Raw genomic sequence first — 17,302 nt, forward strand, 5'->3', positions numbered from 1 at the left:
AAAATAAATTAGTATTCATTACAGAGTACCACTAATTGGACGACAATTACTTTCTGTTATACCTTATTTTTTATTATTCTTATTTAATCACTTTAGTTTTTACTGGTGCTCTGCATTTCTTTCTGTTATTATATAACTATGTCTGCAAATTCAGAAAATGAACATCACACCTACATATAGAGCTGTTCTCAAGAATATAAAACTAACTGCAGAACAGTCTGGCACATGTGCTGTATGAAGGCTTGCCATTGTCCATTAATCACTGGCCATGGTGGTACATGCCTTTAATCACAGTAATCACAGCACTGGGTAGGCTGAGGCAGGTGGATCTCTATGAGTTCCTGGCCAAAATAAAGGGTAATGAAGAGTACTGTGCCTAGACTAGACTGGCGGTTGGCCATATACTTAAAGAGGAAGGCAAGTTGGTGAAGAAATCAAAGGATCAATTGCAAATATCTTTGAAATCTTCAATTACAATGGACTCTCAGAGGACGGTGAAAGGTCCAGAGAAAAGAGAGTCACTGGGCAGGCCGAAAGCAAACAGGACTAAGCAGCAGGATTGATGGAGAGGCTGTGATGAGTGAGGTGTGGAAGGAAAAATGGTGATAAGGATGGAGGGTGATCATGAAAGCAGGCACCTGCCACAATGTGGAGGGGGATGGTAGCAAATGGAGGGATCAGAGAGCAGGGACATCTGAAGGCAGAGCTGCAGTGTCTTAGAACATAAGGAGAAAAGTCATTTTCTGCTTCCCGTGGAGTGGAAATATGGTTTTGTGCAGTCATCTGGAGGAAGGGGTCACTACATCTCCTATTTCCTTTAAAATAAGGCTCCTGAAAGAGTGTGCTGCCTTTAGTGAAGTTCATACTTCACCATTGGTATAGTGTACTTTTCTTTAAAAACAATGTGTTGCAAAAATTCCATTTCCCTATTTGATTTTCTGAGTACTATAATGTATAATATAATGTAAGCATGGTAGATATTTAGAGTACAGATACTGTACCCTGAATATGATTCATTCTTCATTCCCCAGTTTCTACTTTTCTTTTTTAGTAATAACAACCCCTTTGGTGTTCTTTATTCTTAGATCCGTTCTTTAATATTTTATTAGTCAATCAATTTAAAGTCTATCCACACAAACCATCATTTCAGAGCCGATTTCTATAAAGAGCAATGTCAACATTGACTCACGAGTAGAAAGGATTTGAAATAATAATAATGGCAATAAAAAGCACATGGAAAAAGTTACAATGGAATCTGCAGCTAAGAAGCTGGCAGAGCCCTGCATTAAGAGACCACAGTAGAGAAGCCACCTGACGTGTTCATTACCATGTTAGAATACAAACTCTCCAAGATAAAACAGGCTCAAAAGCCTGATGTTTCTACTGTCTGGTTGAGCTTTATATATGTTCATTGGCAATAGCGTAAATTCTAATTCTGGAGAGACATATTATAAAAATGAGGAACTGTCTTTTCCTTAGCCAGGAATTAAATGGAAGAGTGCCGTCATCCATTAAAAACTGCTTCCAGATAAAAGCAATAAACAGGAATAACTGTTTTATAGAGTTTTCAAAGGATTAGAAAGCAATGACTCACTGGTAACTTTTAAAAGATAAGTAAAGAAGGGTAAATGAAGAAGAGTAAATCCTTCCAAAAAGTAGAGAATGCCACCAGAAAAATTGAAGTTTAAATTTTTTATTAAATTGGAGATGAGCAAGAAGGAAATACACTGAAAGCTAGTAAGTACATTGTGAACAATGGGACCTATTTCATTGGTTCTCTGACCAAACATGATGTAGCATGACAAGGATGCAGGCACATCAGTAAGAGGTGATATATGCACTAAGCATCATTTTCAGCCATGAAACTATTGGATAGTCACAGACACTGGCTTTAATTGTCTACCACATAGACTATATCTTCCATTAACCGTCTACCAACGCTTCATAAAGGTGGGCAGCAAGGTATAAGCCAGTTCCCAGACTTCTGAGACATCTTAGCAGGTACAGGTGCTTGGGCACATGCTTGACAATCTGTTTGATACCCAGATCTCCTAAGATGACAAGAGAGAACGAATTCCCAAGAGTTGTTCTCTGACCTCCATGCACACACCATGGCCTAGGTACATGCATGAGTACAATACCCTACCCCACTTAAAAAAATTCAATACAGTTCCACTCTCTCTCCTCTTCTGAAACCACCACAAGCAAACTCAGAAAGCAAGAGTGAACCTAGCTGTGTTGAATCCAGATTTACTAGAAATTCTACTGCTTTTAGGAAGAATCAAGGCTGTAAGAACAGCTAAGTGTGTGAAGTTCATTGAGAAAGCAGTAGGTTTCCCTTTAAAGTCCCAGGATTGCTGCCGTTACATTTATTTTAATGGCAAGGTCAATTTGCACATTAGAATGCTTCAGCATAGAAAAGAGGTAAATAAGAATTAATGAACACCAGTCTCAAGACAGTGGCAAGAGATGATGGGCGGCATGATCCAGGTGTCATGGATGAAATGTGTCTTCTAGCCCTCAAATTCACATGGAGCAAGCCTAACTCCCAGTACAGTAGGAACCTAGAGCTGGATCTCCAAGAGGTGACTAGATGGATCATATGGTCAGTGGAGCTCACAATGGGGCTAATGACTTAGAAGAAGAGACATAGGAGGAATCTCTTTTGCTCGTCTGAGAGACCACAGCAGGAAGATGGTCCTTGGGATCCAAATCAGCTGGCACCTTCATTGTGGACTTTAGGCCCCAGCAACTGTGAGAAATAAATACCTGTTCTCTAGATCTACAGCCCATGATATCCTGCATGGCAGCCATAATCACCAGACATAATCACAGAGAAAGATGTCTGAGAGACTTTTAGAAAGTATGTTAAAGAAAGAATTTCAGCCTGGTGTTGGTGGCGAAAGCCTTTAATCCCAGTACTCGGGAGGCAAAGGCAGGCAGATCTCTGTGAGTTCGAGGCCAGCCTGGTCTACAAAGCGAGTTCCAGGAAAGGAACAAAGCTACACAGAGAAACCCTGTCTTGAAAAAAACAAAACAAAACAAACAAAACCAAAAAAAAAAAAAAAAAGAAAAGAAAAAGAAACAAGAAAGAAAGGATCTCATGGCATTGTGTCAACTACATACTGAATGGTATTAAACTAATAAAAAACAGAACAAACTTCAAGCCCTTAATATAGTCTAGAGAGTTTATTAAATACTTGTAGATTTTATAGGCATTCTATCAATCAAATAATCCCATTAAATGGAGCAGTGGCATAGCAGCTGTATCAACTAGGAGGATACTGAGAAAAACCGGGTATTTCAGTAACAGGAAGAGAGGGAGAGGTTTTTGTTAGAAATAAAAAATGAAGTAGCAGATGCGAGAATAATTTTCAAGCCAAGATCCCTTCAAGCTCTTTTGTGGGAACAGAATCTAATGGTTATTTATATGGATGGACATCTTCTAAAATTAAGTCTTCAGACTGGGATTATCAGTGAAAGTTTCGAGAATAAAATGTGCAGGTGCTGGCACCAGTGGCTCTGTAGAGCTCATACATCACCTGTGGTTCTCATCCCAGCTCCATGACTTAGCACTGTTGACTCGATAGAAGTGTCCCCAGGCTTGCATTGCCTGGGATTTTTGGCTGACTATAGAAATAACAGTATTTCTTTCATGGGATTCAGGTAAACGCTGAGATGAAAGCTTTCTCTGTACATAACTTCTTAGCACAGTGCCTGGCAGATGAATCTTAATGGTAGTGAAGATGATGATAATGATGAGCATGAAGAGGACAAGGAGATCAGAAATTCATACCTGTCACTTACAGGCAGGCACAGTCAATTAACTATTCTTGCATGCTTTATGAAGACTGCCTAACTAGAATATATGTTGGTTTGGTTATCTGACAGTGAGCTCCCTTCGTCAGTCATCAGTGAGTGAGTGGGTAAGAGATAAAGAGATAAAGACACCCTGAGGTAAAGATATTCTGGAACCAGCTGAGTGGGGAGTGGATCTGGAAGAGTTGGGAGAGGACTAAACACTTCCTAGGAATCTCTCAAAACACTAATAGAATAATTGTTTAGTTAGTAAATAAAAGGATATTCAAGAACTGTGTGTTCTAGAAAGACCCAACCACCCAGCCCCTCCTCTTCTTTGGTTACATGTATAAATCGGGCTTTGGGCAGGATGTTAACCACCCAGCTCCTTTCTTTTGTAATAGGGAATTCCTGAGACTACTGTTGTAAGAGGTTGGGCTTGCTTATTTATGACCCTAGGGACTAAACCCAGGGACTATGATAGTAAGCCACTGCAGCCCTGTTCTAGCAGTTTTTAGCTATTAATATCAAATTCCAAGTGCAAACACAAAGAAGGAGGCATTAACTGCACATACTATTTGGGGTTCAAAGACTTCTGATTCGAATCTATGAAGACTGAGGTCATGGAGGAGGAGCATCCATTTCCTGGAACATTCGGGATTTCCCCCACCACCACTATCAAGATGTGGGAAGGTTGAGCTGCACTTACAAAGACTCAAATGAACAGCCATTCATTGTATAGTGAAGAGCCCTGGGGTTTTCCGCAGGTCTACAGGCATTGTGTTTTCATTTTCGTCTCAGTAGTAAAATGGGGAGGAGACTGCAAACAGGCACTTGCTGCCAAGGCCATGAAAACCCTGTTGAGTTGGTCACTCTGGATCCCAGGCAAGCACACAGGTTCTGCTCTAGGTAAGATGACTCCGTTTGCTTCAGTGTGAGCCACACTGTTTGAGTTTAAAAAAAAACTCAGCTGGTAATTTTGAAATTTGACTTACACATCAAGAATGTCTCTGCAAGCAAAAGTTAAAGTGGCAGCAACACACAGTTTTGAAGTGAGAAGCGTGAGGCTTCTTGATCTAAATGTTCTAACTATTTGTAACAAAGCTGCACAAAGTTCAGTCATTTCATATCAAGTTACTTGCCCCACTCCTACAGCGGCCCTTGGCAGGTTTTCTATTCTGTGTGGCTGGATCCTACAAGATGGCTTTTGCACTCACATGTCCAGAAGCAGCCCTCAGATGCCCAAAAACCTCTGCATGATGGCTACATGTGTCTCTCCATGTGCCTGCTCCCCATTGGCCATTGTGGTCCTTCTACCATCGGGGTCGTCTCAGGATAACTGAGCACACGTGGTGGCTGGTTTCCAAAGCAACGACAGTTAAAATGCTAGTCCTCTGACAAGCTGTGTGACAGCATCACTTCCATGAGATTGGTGTAAAGAAGACCAAAGCCAACTCAGACTTATGGAGGGGAAGAAGAGTGTACCCCTTGCTATGAAAAGGGGCACCCATGTCTGAAAAGAGAGAAGCAAGCAGTCAGCCATCTTGGAGATGACAACATGGGAGAGTGTTTCGTTTATCAGGAGCTATTTCTTTACTCTCTTTATTCTTTGGATTTCAATGAGTTTCCTGAAAATCAATTTGGATTTTTTTTCAATATTAGTAATAAAAAAGTCACTTAACTTTAAGATATAATGAAATGTTTCACATTCATCACATGTTTTCGGTGATTTCCATCACAGTAATGGAACTTTATCTTAACTGTTATTGTTTACACAGAGGCTAAAGAGAATGAGCCTTGTGAGGGGCTGGTAGCGTTCTGTCATAATGATGCTCCCACGCAAGAAAACTGGCCATTACCATACTAGGGACAAACAGTCCAGAGTCTTATTGTGCATGACCAGTGGGCTCAAGCCGCCTTTCCCGTCTAAGTACTAACTACGCACGCTTAACCTCTGAGACTAGACCGTATCAGGTATGTTCAGGCTGGTGTGGCCTTAGACTCAAGCCGCCTTTCCCGTCTAAGTACTAACTAAGCTTAACCTCTGAGACTAGACCGTATCAGGTATGTTCAGGCTGGTGTGGCCTTAGACTCTAGCCACTTGCCCAATTTGTATACATACCAAAACCTATTTGGGAATTTTTGTAACAAAAGGACTTGTAATCACCTACTTCCTCTTTTCATTCCAATTAATATTCTCTCTCTGCTCCATGAATCTTTCATCACATAAGAACTGACTGATGAATCAGAAAGGAGTCAGCAACTTTTAAAATAAGTTTGAAAGGAAAGACCACTTTATCATTGCCCGAGGGATCAAAACCAAACCTGAAAATTATAGGCTTCATTTGAAATGCCATTTGAGACACTGAAATTCACTTTAGTATACATTTATGACTCATTTTTGCAGCACACCTACTCCACTGAAGAGAGGAGGAAGCTGGTGCCTCACAGACAGCCACTGACCTTCAAGAGTCAGGCTCACACGGGTCAACCGCAGGGCCCCTAAGGCCATGCTCTTAGGCTGTTCCAGAGCAGCTCAGGAGGAAAGGTAGAGAAGATGGCTAGCTGCAGGTCCTAGTGTGGTTCACTTCCTGAGAGTTCTCCCTGTAACCTTTCCTTTAGATTTCACTGAGTTTACTTGAATGTAGTAGCTTGAAACTAAGGGATGCCAAGAGAAAAACAGTCACCCAAAGTGTTAAGATGCGAGGAACTGATATACAATGATATTCTATTCAGTAGGGACAGATACATGTTGTTGGAGAAGTTGTTCCTTTTCTCAGGCATAAATATCCTGTGAAGGGAGTGATTTAGAGAGCTGCTCTACAAACTGTGGAAGATTGTAGGTCAAATGAAATGATGTAACCCCTCTCAAATATGTCTGACTCTGCAATTCACTATACAATGCAAGGGAAATGTAAATAAACTCTTACTGTCTGAGTTAGCTTAGGAGGTAGGGACTGCCTCTGTGTGTTTAGAATTGCAGCGGGCTATGCTGGGCCTCCTGGAGAGTGATGCCACTACACTCTCTAGCATGCTGTGGACAGGAAGGTGTGAAAAGCACCAGCTGCTCGGAGCAAGAGAAGAGGGTGCCAGGTTTTGTGCTGTCTTTGAAACTTAGGTTATCAGCAAGAAGCACATTTGTTCACACCATAGCTTCACATGTCCTGAGTGGGACTTGGCTACTTACAGTAAGAGTCCAGAATATCAGAAGCCAAGAAAAGATGCTCACAATCCAGGTTTCCCAAATACAGATGCAGACATGTTCAAAATGTTCTTAGTGTCTCGATAACACAACGCTTCTCAGGAAGCCTCAGCTCTTATAAATAGATTGATTTCATATGTATTTATACAATTCCATAAAATTCTGAAGCTTTATCTCTTCAGATTGTACTCTTTGTGGTTCCACTATACTTTTCTTCTGTTTGTGGATCTATCTTTATTCTTTTCGGCTTGTTTCTGTTTTCTCTCCTTTTTTTTTTTTTTTTTTTTTTTTGGTATGTTTCCGTTATGATTCTGGAGCTTTCCTTTAGGACCTATTCATGAGCTGTCTCCTCTCTGCTGTGTTCAGAGTTTATCTCAATATTTACGCTGTTACCATGTGGGCAGCATTCTACTCCTTATTTCTGAAATCAGGTCAGAAGATCCAGGTGCCGAATATGTTATTATCTGCCAGGGGCCTAGTCTTAGGACTCAACTCTGTCTGATGAAAACACAGACAAAAAGTAAACAAAACCCATATCTGAAGAAAGGCCAAGTAGGCTGCTGTGATCCCATCACTTAGCGGGTGGAGACAGAAGGGTCATTTGAGTTTGAGACCAGCCTGAGCAACACAGTGAGACCTCCATCTCAAACAAATAAAGAAAAACCGGGGCCTTACCCTTTTGGAGGAGTGGATGGGAGGTGGAGAGGGGAGGGGGAATGGGAGGAGGGGTGGGAGGGGAGACTGTGGTTAATATATAAAATTAATAAAAAATTAAAACAAACAACAATAGCAACAAACCAAACAAACAGGCCACCACAGCCATTGTGGAAAACATTTTTTTGTGGATCAGATAGTTAACTTATGGCCAAGCAAGTTCTCTTCTACACATATGCCCAAGAGGAATAAAGATACTTATCAATGCCAAACCTACACATATGTTCATACAAGTACAGTTTTTACTTGCCCCAAAGAGAAACCAGCCCAATTGACCCTCAACTGATGGAATACTTATTAGAGTCCTTACAGTGGACTGTTGTTTGGCAGTAAAAAGGTACTAGGTACAATACAAAGGTCCATGTGAACGATACAGATGAACTTGGAGCACATCATGCTAAGCTAAGAAGCTAGACATGCAGAACCACATGTCCTAGGATCCTACTGTATAAAGCATCCTGATTAGACATGGAGACCGAGATGCAGAGAAAGTGGGTTATTGGGAATCCGATGCTCAGGAAGATGGAGGGTGGGGAGGGGTTACTGATGAGTGTGAGGCTCCTTATCAGTCATGACAATATAAACATGTTAACCCTCATCAGACTGGACAATTTGAACAGAGGAACTTTCTGGTATATAAACTACATCTCAGCAAAGCTTTCCAGAGTGAACAGATAAAATGGGTAAGTGATTTGCCCAGTGGCTTGCGGGGTTTTCTTCATTGCTTCCTACTTCACAGGGACCTTAGCTCACTCATTTTAAATCTCTTACAGACTCCACATCGGACCAGATTCATGCTTTAAAGTTACCTTTTGTTACATTCAAAGGTCTATGCTGATTAGTTTTCCTTATTTTTTGAATAGAAAACATTTGTTTCTCTATCCACTCTTTTTTTTTTCTCAACCTTTACCATTGAAAGGGTTCTGTGGTTGCCTCCCCAAACACTCCTGTGGCTTTCAGAGCCCTCGGGGAGTATTTTGATGTCTTGGTCCTTCATTTTCCATGGTGATGCTATGACTGTAACCCCAAAGAGCTTGGCACTCATGTTTAATGGGGTGGGATTGCCTTCTTGGGCTGACACACTGTTCTAAGTCTAAGCTGAAGCGTCTGAAGCAGCTCTCCCAGGGTTCTGTCATGAGGAATTCATTGTCCATATCTTCCCATCATGGGATCCATTGTCTGTATCTTCCCATCATGGGTTGGAATCTTATAGGCTCCATTTCACCACCAGAGCAGGTGAGAGTTTGCATCCACATCTTTTTGATATTAGGAAATATTAAGGTTTGGGGCTCAGATCACCATTTTATGCTTTTGCTCTGTTTCTGACCCACAAAGACATATTCATCCTTTTTTAGTACTCTTTTGTTAATATGCTATTCTTAGCTACTATCTATAGTGAGTAGGGTAGAGAGATAAAACACTAATTTACAGTGTAACTTTAATTGGATATTTTAAAGGTCAGCACAATCCAATTTTAACAAGAAGATTCAAGTAAAGTATTAAATATTCCTGATTAGAGTAGGAAAGACTTATTTCTTTGGATTTGCAGAATATGGGCCACATTAAGTGGAGTAACAGTGGGTTTCAAATGCATTATTAAAGAGTAAATTCGAACATAGTTCTGAGACTCACAGAAGGAAAGGACAGGAAAAAATAGTGCAAATTATATAATATTTTTAATGGAATGGGCAAGCAGATCAACAAGACAGATCATTTTAATTCCACTTTTGATGATGTAGCAGTGCCTGTTCTTGTGATGTGTGTCATAGGGTACCCTCGACTACCATTATAGGATTTATAGTACCTTAATTCAACTACTTAAGAATATCAACCATGTTCTTGCTATCCAATGAGTACTCTGAAAGATGCCAGGGATACATGGGTCTTGAATATTCCTTGTTCTCAAGGAATGGTTTATGCAGTTAACCACACAAAGCTCAACAAGCCACAGACCCATTCTATAACAAGGGTTGTAGTAACTACACAAATGAGGACATCCAAGGCACAGGGAAGGAGTGATTCCCATTTGCAGTGATGCTGCAAAGAGGTGATGCCAGAGTTTCATAGATAAATTGTGATGCTGAAGGACTTCAGGATCTCTACAGGAGTGGGATGCCGGAGTTTCATAGATAAACTGTGATGCCGAAGGACTTCAGGATCTCTACAGGAGTGGGACTGAGAGAAACCAACCTGTGTTTACACCATTTTAAACTGGATTTAGGGTTATTTTAAGGGTTAGTGAAGATTCTGGGAGTGTGATAAACCACATTTACCTCTTTATCTCATTCATTCAGAAGTCCCCATCTCATTTAACAGAGTTCCTTACAGGGCATAGAGAGCTCTATCTGACAATTTTAGGAAAGGTAAGTAGACTGACATGGTCAGGATGTAGGACAAACAGTACTAATTCTGGGTGAGCAGTGGGTAATGGGGACTTTTGTAGACAACAGAAACTGGACTTTTAGGCCCTGAGAAAACTCAGCCTCAAAGCTGGAGAGTGAAAATATTTGCTTCAGTTTTGAAGTACAGGCATCTGTACTTCATTGAAATGGAGAAAAACAAGGAGACTAATAAAGAGAAACTGATCAGACAGATGTAAAGAGCTCAGACATGAGGCACTAACTACTCAAACTAGATTATCTGTAGAAGAGGGAAATCAGGAGCCTTGGGGTGGTGGTGGCAGCGCACGCCTGTAATCTCAGCACTTGGGAGGCAGAGGCAGGTGGATCTCTGAGTTTGAGTTTGATCTCTCTGATCTACAGAGCAAGTTCCAAGATATCCAGAGCTATTACACAGAGAAACCCTGTCTCAAAACACACACACACACACACACACACACACACACACACACACACACACACACAAAGAAGGGAACCAGAAACGCCATGAATATTTTGCTTTAGAAAAGATAAATAAAGCCATGCTTCTGTTAGTATCTCCTTGTAGAGTGGGTTCTTTAGCTGAGACAACTGTGATGGTACATCTACCATCATGTTCAGTGTGTGAGAGATCCATGTTCTAATAACCAGAGCATTGTCTTAGTGATGGAACAAATCTAAGACATATAGTCTTCAAAGGATTAGCTGGCTCTGTTAGGTCTTCATGTTATTACCCTGGACAAAATGGATAGACTAGTACACTGGCACTTTTTTCCCTTTGAGACAGGGTCCTTGTATAGGCCTGCCTAGCCTGGAACTCACTATGTAGAGCAGATGGGCCTTGAACTCAAAGAGATCTGAGTGCTGGGATTAAGGGCATGTGCCACTACACGTAACAACACTGGCACTTACATTGTGACTAAACAAAAGACAAAAGACAGTCGATTAAAAACAAAACAACAACAACAAAAAACCCCTTTTCCTCTAAAACATAATGGCCATTTTATTACAACAAATCACAAGTTGAGTGAAAACATTCCAGGAACTAAGAAAAAGTAGGACTTCTCTAATAAATGTTACTTTTGTATTGATAAATTTAAGGCTGCTCATGATTACAAATACTTCTCTACACATTATCATGGCAGATGAGAGATGGGAGAAGAGGGGCGAAGTAGGCAGATCCTGCAGTTCCTATGAATAAACCTCACGAGACTGCCCTTCTTAGCAGTTCATAAACAATGCTTTTGCACCCTGATGCAGTTTATAGGGGCTAGAAAGCTTTCTCCTATCACACTCACATCTTCTGAGTGAAAGTGTCTTCTGAACCCTTGATGGTGTATTAGACATGATTTCAGGGACTTGATGTATGGTATCCTGCTTAAATTCTGACAACATTTAAATTGTGATTAATTACCCCAAGATGGCCACCCATTTGAAGTTAGATTTGCAGAAGCTTAGAAGACAATCACTGTCCCAAGAGGCGCCCCTTTCCAGTTCATAAGCCTTCCCCAGTCTCTTGGGTACTCACACAGTGTTTAAGTACCATTTCTGTCTGTAGGTGTGCTGTTATTGTTCCTAGTCAAGGAAATTGCTAGGAAACTCTATTTTAAGGACAATGAAAAGAGAATCCGACCATAAAAACCTACGCTGAGCATGATTCAAAGGGAAAAAAACTGAGCCACAGTTTGTTTTTTTTTTTTTTCCCCTGCTCAAGCTGGAAAGCTCTGTACACTTAAGCAAACAGACATGCAGCCACTTGTGAGGCTGTCTGATTGCACATGCTTTAAAGCATCTGTTAGCTTGATCAGAAAGCCGCATGCAAAATCCAGTGCTCCTGAGTACCACACAGGTTTGCTTGATTCTGAAGTCTCAGAATGGGCAGGAAGTGAAGTGACTTCACAGGTTGAATGTAGGTTGTGATTGCCTAAGTTGGGGAAAGCCTGGGAAGCGATTCCCGAAGCTAGTGACTCACTGGCCTGGACTGTGACACCTTAAGGGAAACTGGAAACAGCCATAAACCCCACAGGCCCTGAGGACGAGGGCTGCCAGGAAGGACCAAGCAGTGGACACCAGAGAGCTTAGTTCAACCCAGGGCTTCAGTGCTGAAAGCTTAACCTAATCTCATCCTTCTCTTTCCTTTAAAAACAAAACCAAACAAAAAACCCAGGAGACAAAAACCTCCATGAAACCCATCCCCCACCTCCATGAGGAGTTCCCATTTCTAAAATGCAAAAGTAGTTCTTTCCTAACCTGTTGCATTTGTACGTCCTCTGAAGACATCGTCATAACCTTTCCACTGTGGCTTCAGCTGATAGGCGTGAATGAACACCACAAACACCACCACGAGGCACATAAGAGGAACGAGAGCAGCCATGAACAGAGCAGCATAGATGTTTGGAATGAAGCATCTGGAAGAAAGGAGTCAAACATTAACTCAGACAAGCACAAGACTGAGGCGCGTGGTCGTAGCTCATCTCCCTCACTGCCATGCACTAGCTCTTTGAATGTAGATGTCGGCAAATGTAAACTATATCTGAACAGATTACAGCTGTCATAGAGAAGGCACAGGTGTACCTACACCTCACCGAGGAGGTTCTGTGGTGAGTTTCCAAATAAGTCTGCCAAATGAATCTGACATTGGTGTCCAATATATTCAGAGATTCAAAGTGCACATATGTCATGTTAAAGTTTGTGTGGGAAGGCATAGAGTCAGTGTATTGAAGTCTAACACTACATTTTAAGTAGATTTTAGGAATAGTTAGCCTTTCTATACCTTCATTTATCTTTAAAATCAAAATTACAACAGTATTCACAATAGAAGTCAATTATGATAATTAGCTGAATTAGTTTGCTACACACCTAGAAAATTTTTCTTAAACCACTGTTTCTAGACTTAAGAAACAACATTTATCTTGCTTTCACCAGCTCCATCTTCCTAAACAGCCCCCCGAGGAGCATGCTGGGATATGAGGGCTGGAGTGGGGAGATGATTCAGGTGGAAAAGTGCTTTCTGTGAAAGGATGGAGACCTATCTGTGACCCTCAGAACACACATAAAGGCTACGTATGGGGGTATGTGCTTATAATCCCATCCCTGGAGAGAAGGACACAGGCAGCCCCCAAGGCTGGTTGGCTGCCAGCCTAGCCTAATCAGCAAGCTGCAAGCCAACAGAAGACTGTGTCTCAAAGAGAAGATGGTTTTGAGGAACAACACTCAGGATGGCCACTGGTTTCTACATGTGCACACTCACACTCACACACTGCCTACCACAAATCTGAGGCTCCTCTGCCCTGCCGTTGACACTATCTTGGTTTTTGACAGTTTTGTCCTTTCTTAGTACTTGTGTTGTGACGCACTTTCCTGTGAGATGTAAACCTTTCATCTTGGAGGAAAATTTCTTAAGACATTAAGAGTATGCCTCTTTTATTTTTCCCAACTTCCTTTGTTTTTGTTTTTGATGCATAATATTTGAAAGCCTATGTTATATTGTAACCATAGTAAACTTTGAAGAAAAGTCAAGGAAAAATACATTTAGAAGGAAATCTCAAACTACAAAATCGGGATAGTTGGCTAAACACTCTTTCTTGCAACTGGAGAAAAAAATGTTTCTATCAGAAGGTGAAATGAAGAGGCTGGGAAGATGATTGAGCAGGTGGAAGAATATACTTTGCTAACAGATGGCCCAAGTTTGGTTCCCAGCATCCTCGCTGGGCTGCTTACAACCAAAACCACCTGTAACAATAGCTCCAGAGGGAACATTGTCCTCTTTTGATGTCTTTAGACACCTACACTCTTTTTTTTCTTCTTTTTTGCTCAACTTGACACAAGCTAGAGTTATCTGAGAAGAAAAACCTCAAATGAGAAAAGGCCTCCAGATTGTTTGTAGGGCATTTTCTTGATTAATGACTAATGTGGGTTGTACCTTCACTCAGCAGGTGGTCCTGATCAGGGAAGGAAGCTGTTGAGCAAGCCCTGGGAGCAAGACAGTTAGCTCATTCTTCCATGGCTCTGCTCCAGTTCCTGCACCCAGGTGCCTGCCTTGAGTTGCTCTCCTGACTTCCACTCATGAAGGCTGTAACCTGTAAGGTGAAATTAACCCTGCCCTCCCCAGATAGCTTTGACTCACAGTATTTTATCACTGCAATAGAAACCAAACTGAAATACCCACCACATGATATGGGCACAAGTACACACATAAAAAAGTAAAAATAGATAATAATGAGTTTAAGCTAAGCTCCATGGTTAAGGGTCTTACTCAAGTGAGGCAAGTGCTTGTTTTTGTTGAAGAGAGGTGTCACACTGGACAAACCTGTGCAAAGGGAATGGTCTTGAAATGCTACAGACCTCAGGTAGAGTGGACAGCAGGAAGAGTTGCCAATCAGATGTCAGAGGACCAAAGCACTCCTCCATAAAAATCTAGATCCACACTGACTGTAGATGACAAGTATGGGCACTGTCAGGGACCTACCATTCACGACAGGTCATGTGTGACATGATTCTGAGAAACAGAAAGGGAAAGCTTTAGGACTATGGCCTGTTTTGACTCCTTAGCTGAATGAACCATCACAGCAGAGTCACATGAGGAAGAAGACCAGCAAAGGAGATGTCTCAGAGCAGTGACACTTGGTGAAGTCTTTCTCCTTCTGAGAAGTGCTATAGATGTGCCCAGTTACCTCTGACCTTCTGGAGGTCCACTTTTCCTGTGGACCAATGAAGCAAGATGTTCATTGTTGCCTAGAGGTCTGTTTTTAAGAACCAAGAAATTTGTATGAAATTCTGCAGATAGAGAGATAAACATATCTGTTGGCTGCTACAGGGGAGTGTGGGTGTTGGACCACATTCCCCATCTACCATTGCCATGGCATTCTATATGAAATATGCCTAGCTCAAACCACAATAGATTCAATACTTACTCCTAAATTCAACTGTGATGACATTTTTCAAGTGAAAAGTAAGGCAGTGAAACCCATGTATATGGTGTCCTTCATCAGTATCTAAACTCTACATTCATGAAACACTGAAAGTGTTGGAAGCTCAAGTTAAAAAAAAATCAAAAGAAAACAAAACCACTGTTTCTACTCCAGAAATATGTTCAACATCAAACCTTTAGCATTTGCTTGTTTTACTTCATCATTGGTCTTTGACCTAGATGAAATAGATCTGAATGTATAAAGCAAGCTTCAGAGGATTTTGGGTCTGTGTCATCCAAATTAAATTCTAGAAGAAGGAAATTCATCATCTTGACATTCTTTTGCAAATGCAGAGTGTTTGCAAACATATCTTAAAACGTGTCTTGTTTATTACATCCTCTTAGTGGCTCATGTTCATTTGAGTAAGGTCCTTAACAATGTTAGGTTAAACTGTTATTAATTTTAAAGACCTACTTCTATTTTTAATTATGTATATGTATGAATTAGGGGATCCAGCAACACTTCTGACACACAAACATTTGCAAATGAAGCAGGATATAAGACAACAGCATGGTAGGTGACATATAGGACCTGGCACTCATGTCATTCAGCCTGTGGGAAGAGGTTGGGGAGGCTAGGTCATTGTACACCCCAAATTCTTAATCTCTTGTTTTAAAGTCTTATTTAAAAAATAAGCATTATTCTAATTTTCTGTGCAACATTCTATGAATGGGTTTTTTGCTGGGCTATAAGGAAATTTATTATATATATAAATATATTATATATATTTTGAGCTGAGGATCGAACCCACAGGATTTATAACATATATTTTTTAAGGGCCAAAGATGAATGAATTTCATCCCACCCTTTCAAAAACCAGTCTTGCCAATCAGAATTGCTTCCACTCTATGAGAAGAAGAACCAGGTCTGGAAGCTCTGAGTGTTTGGTCACATGAAAGTGAAGTGAGGCATGCGTGAGTGTGGCAGCAGAATACTGTCGGAACTAAGCTCGGATCAGCTTCTTCTGGAGAGAGTGGAATGCAAGGCTAAGGAGACCGAGGGCCGTGTGAACATCAGCACAGCGGATTAACACGCTGGAAACCACTGCGTTAATAGATCTGGCAGAATCCAGGGAATTAGATGAAGGCCATGTGGGTGTCCTTCCTTAAAAAGGGCTAGCAAAGCATGCCTTTAGAATTCCCAGCTCACCAGCTTCAAAGGATTCTGGTGGCCCTTCTTCTGAGAGCACGGGACATTTCCAGATTTTAGGTTTGTACAGTCACTTTATTGTTTTGCTATTCTAGCAGCTCTGTATGCTTTCTGAAATGTTTTTACCCATGCCACCTAACTCAATTCTTACCAAAATATATGTGAGTGGCATGGGGTCTTTCACTTCCATTCCGTATGAAGTCAACTGAGGTGGGGATTCAGAAGCACCTAGAAGAGACACACTCTGCTCAGCATCACTGACCCACTGAAGAACACAGGGAACTCACTGTACTTAGGATTGTGGTTTGAGTTAACTTAAATTATACTTTAAGAACAAGCTGACCCTGGCTGGCTGGGGATGTCTTGAAGACATCCAGCTGGCTGACATCTGGGTCACAGCTGGGCTACATAGGTAATGAAACAGGATGTAGGAGGTGTAAGAGCAATAAGTGTTTGTCTCCAAAGTCTTCTTAAGTGCCCCACAGCATGTCAGTGATGCTTGCAGGCTCATGTGCAGCGCTCCTTGGGTAGTTCTCTCAGTACATCTTCAGAGATGGTGTCCATAGTAAGAGGCAAACTTGTCTCTAGCAACTTTTCCTCCTGAACATGTAAACTCATATGAAGCCACACTTTATTTGGAAAGTAATGGAGATGACTTGTCCATTTATTCTAAAAAGTCACAGAAAGTATAATCAACCCAGAAGAAGGATAGTCAATATTCAATAAGGATAAATCATTATCTTTATTGAAAATGTTTCTACTTTGTATAAAAAAAAACCACAGGCTTTATCAGTCAAAGAATAAAGATGTTATCCACCATGTAGAGGCATATCATTTGTAAATAAAATTGAGTCAATACTCTTATGTTCTCAACATTTCTCTGCTTTTATGGCCAACTTATTTTCTTCCCAAAGATGAATTTTGCATACATTTATTTACCTCTGGATTTATGTATGCAGGAATGCATATCTTAATGTGCATGTACCCATTTCCTAGATCATTAGGAATGACTGAAGAAAATGAGAAATGATAGAAACACTATAAACATATCACCTATTATTTCATCCTGTACCCAACCCTCGAAAAAGGAT

At 41.0% G+C, this 17,302-nt stretch overlaps 1 protein-coding gene across 1 annotated transcript in view; it reads right to left on the reverse strand.

Moving 5' to 3' along the window:
- Adgrv1 (adhesion G protein-coupled receptor V1) overlaps positions 1-17,302 on the reverse strand; it is a 506,561-nt gene that overhangs the window by 78,507 nt on the left and 410,752 nt on the right. Inside the window, exon 87 of the mRNA XM_036207476.1 lies at positions 12,343-12,500. Within this exon, the coding sequence (XP_036063369.1) occupies positions 12,343-12,500 (158 nt within the window). The remainder of the gene's footprint in view (positions 1-12,342; positions 12,501-17,302) is intronic.

The sequence above is a fragment of the Onychomys torridus genome, chromosome 15 (assembly GCF_903995425.1).
Source record: "Onychomys torridus chromosome 15, mOncTor1.1, whole genome shotgun sequence".
Lineage (NCBI taxonomy): Eukaryota > Metazoa > Chordata > Mammalia > Rodentia > Cricetidae > Onychomys > Onychomys torridus.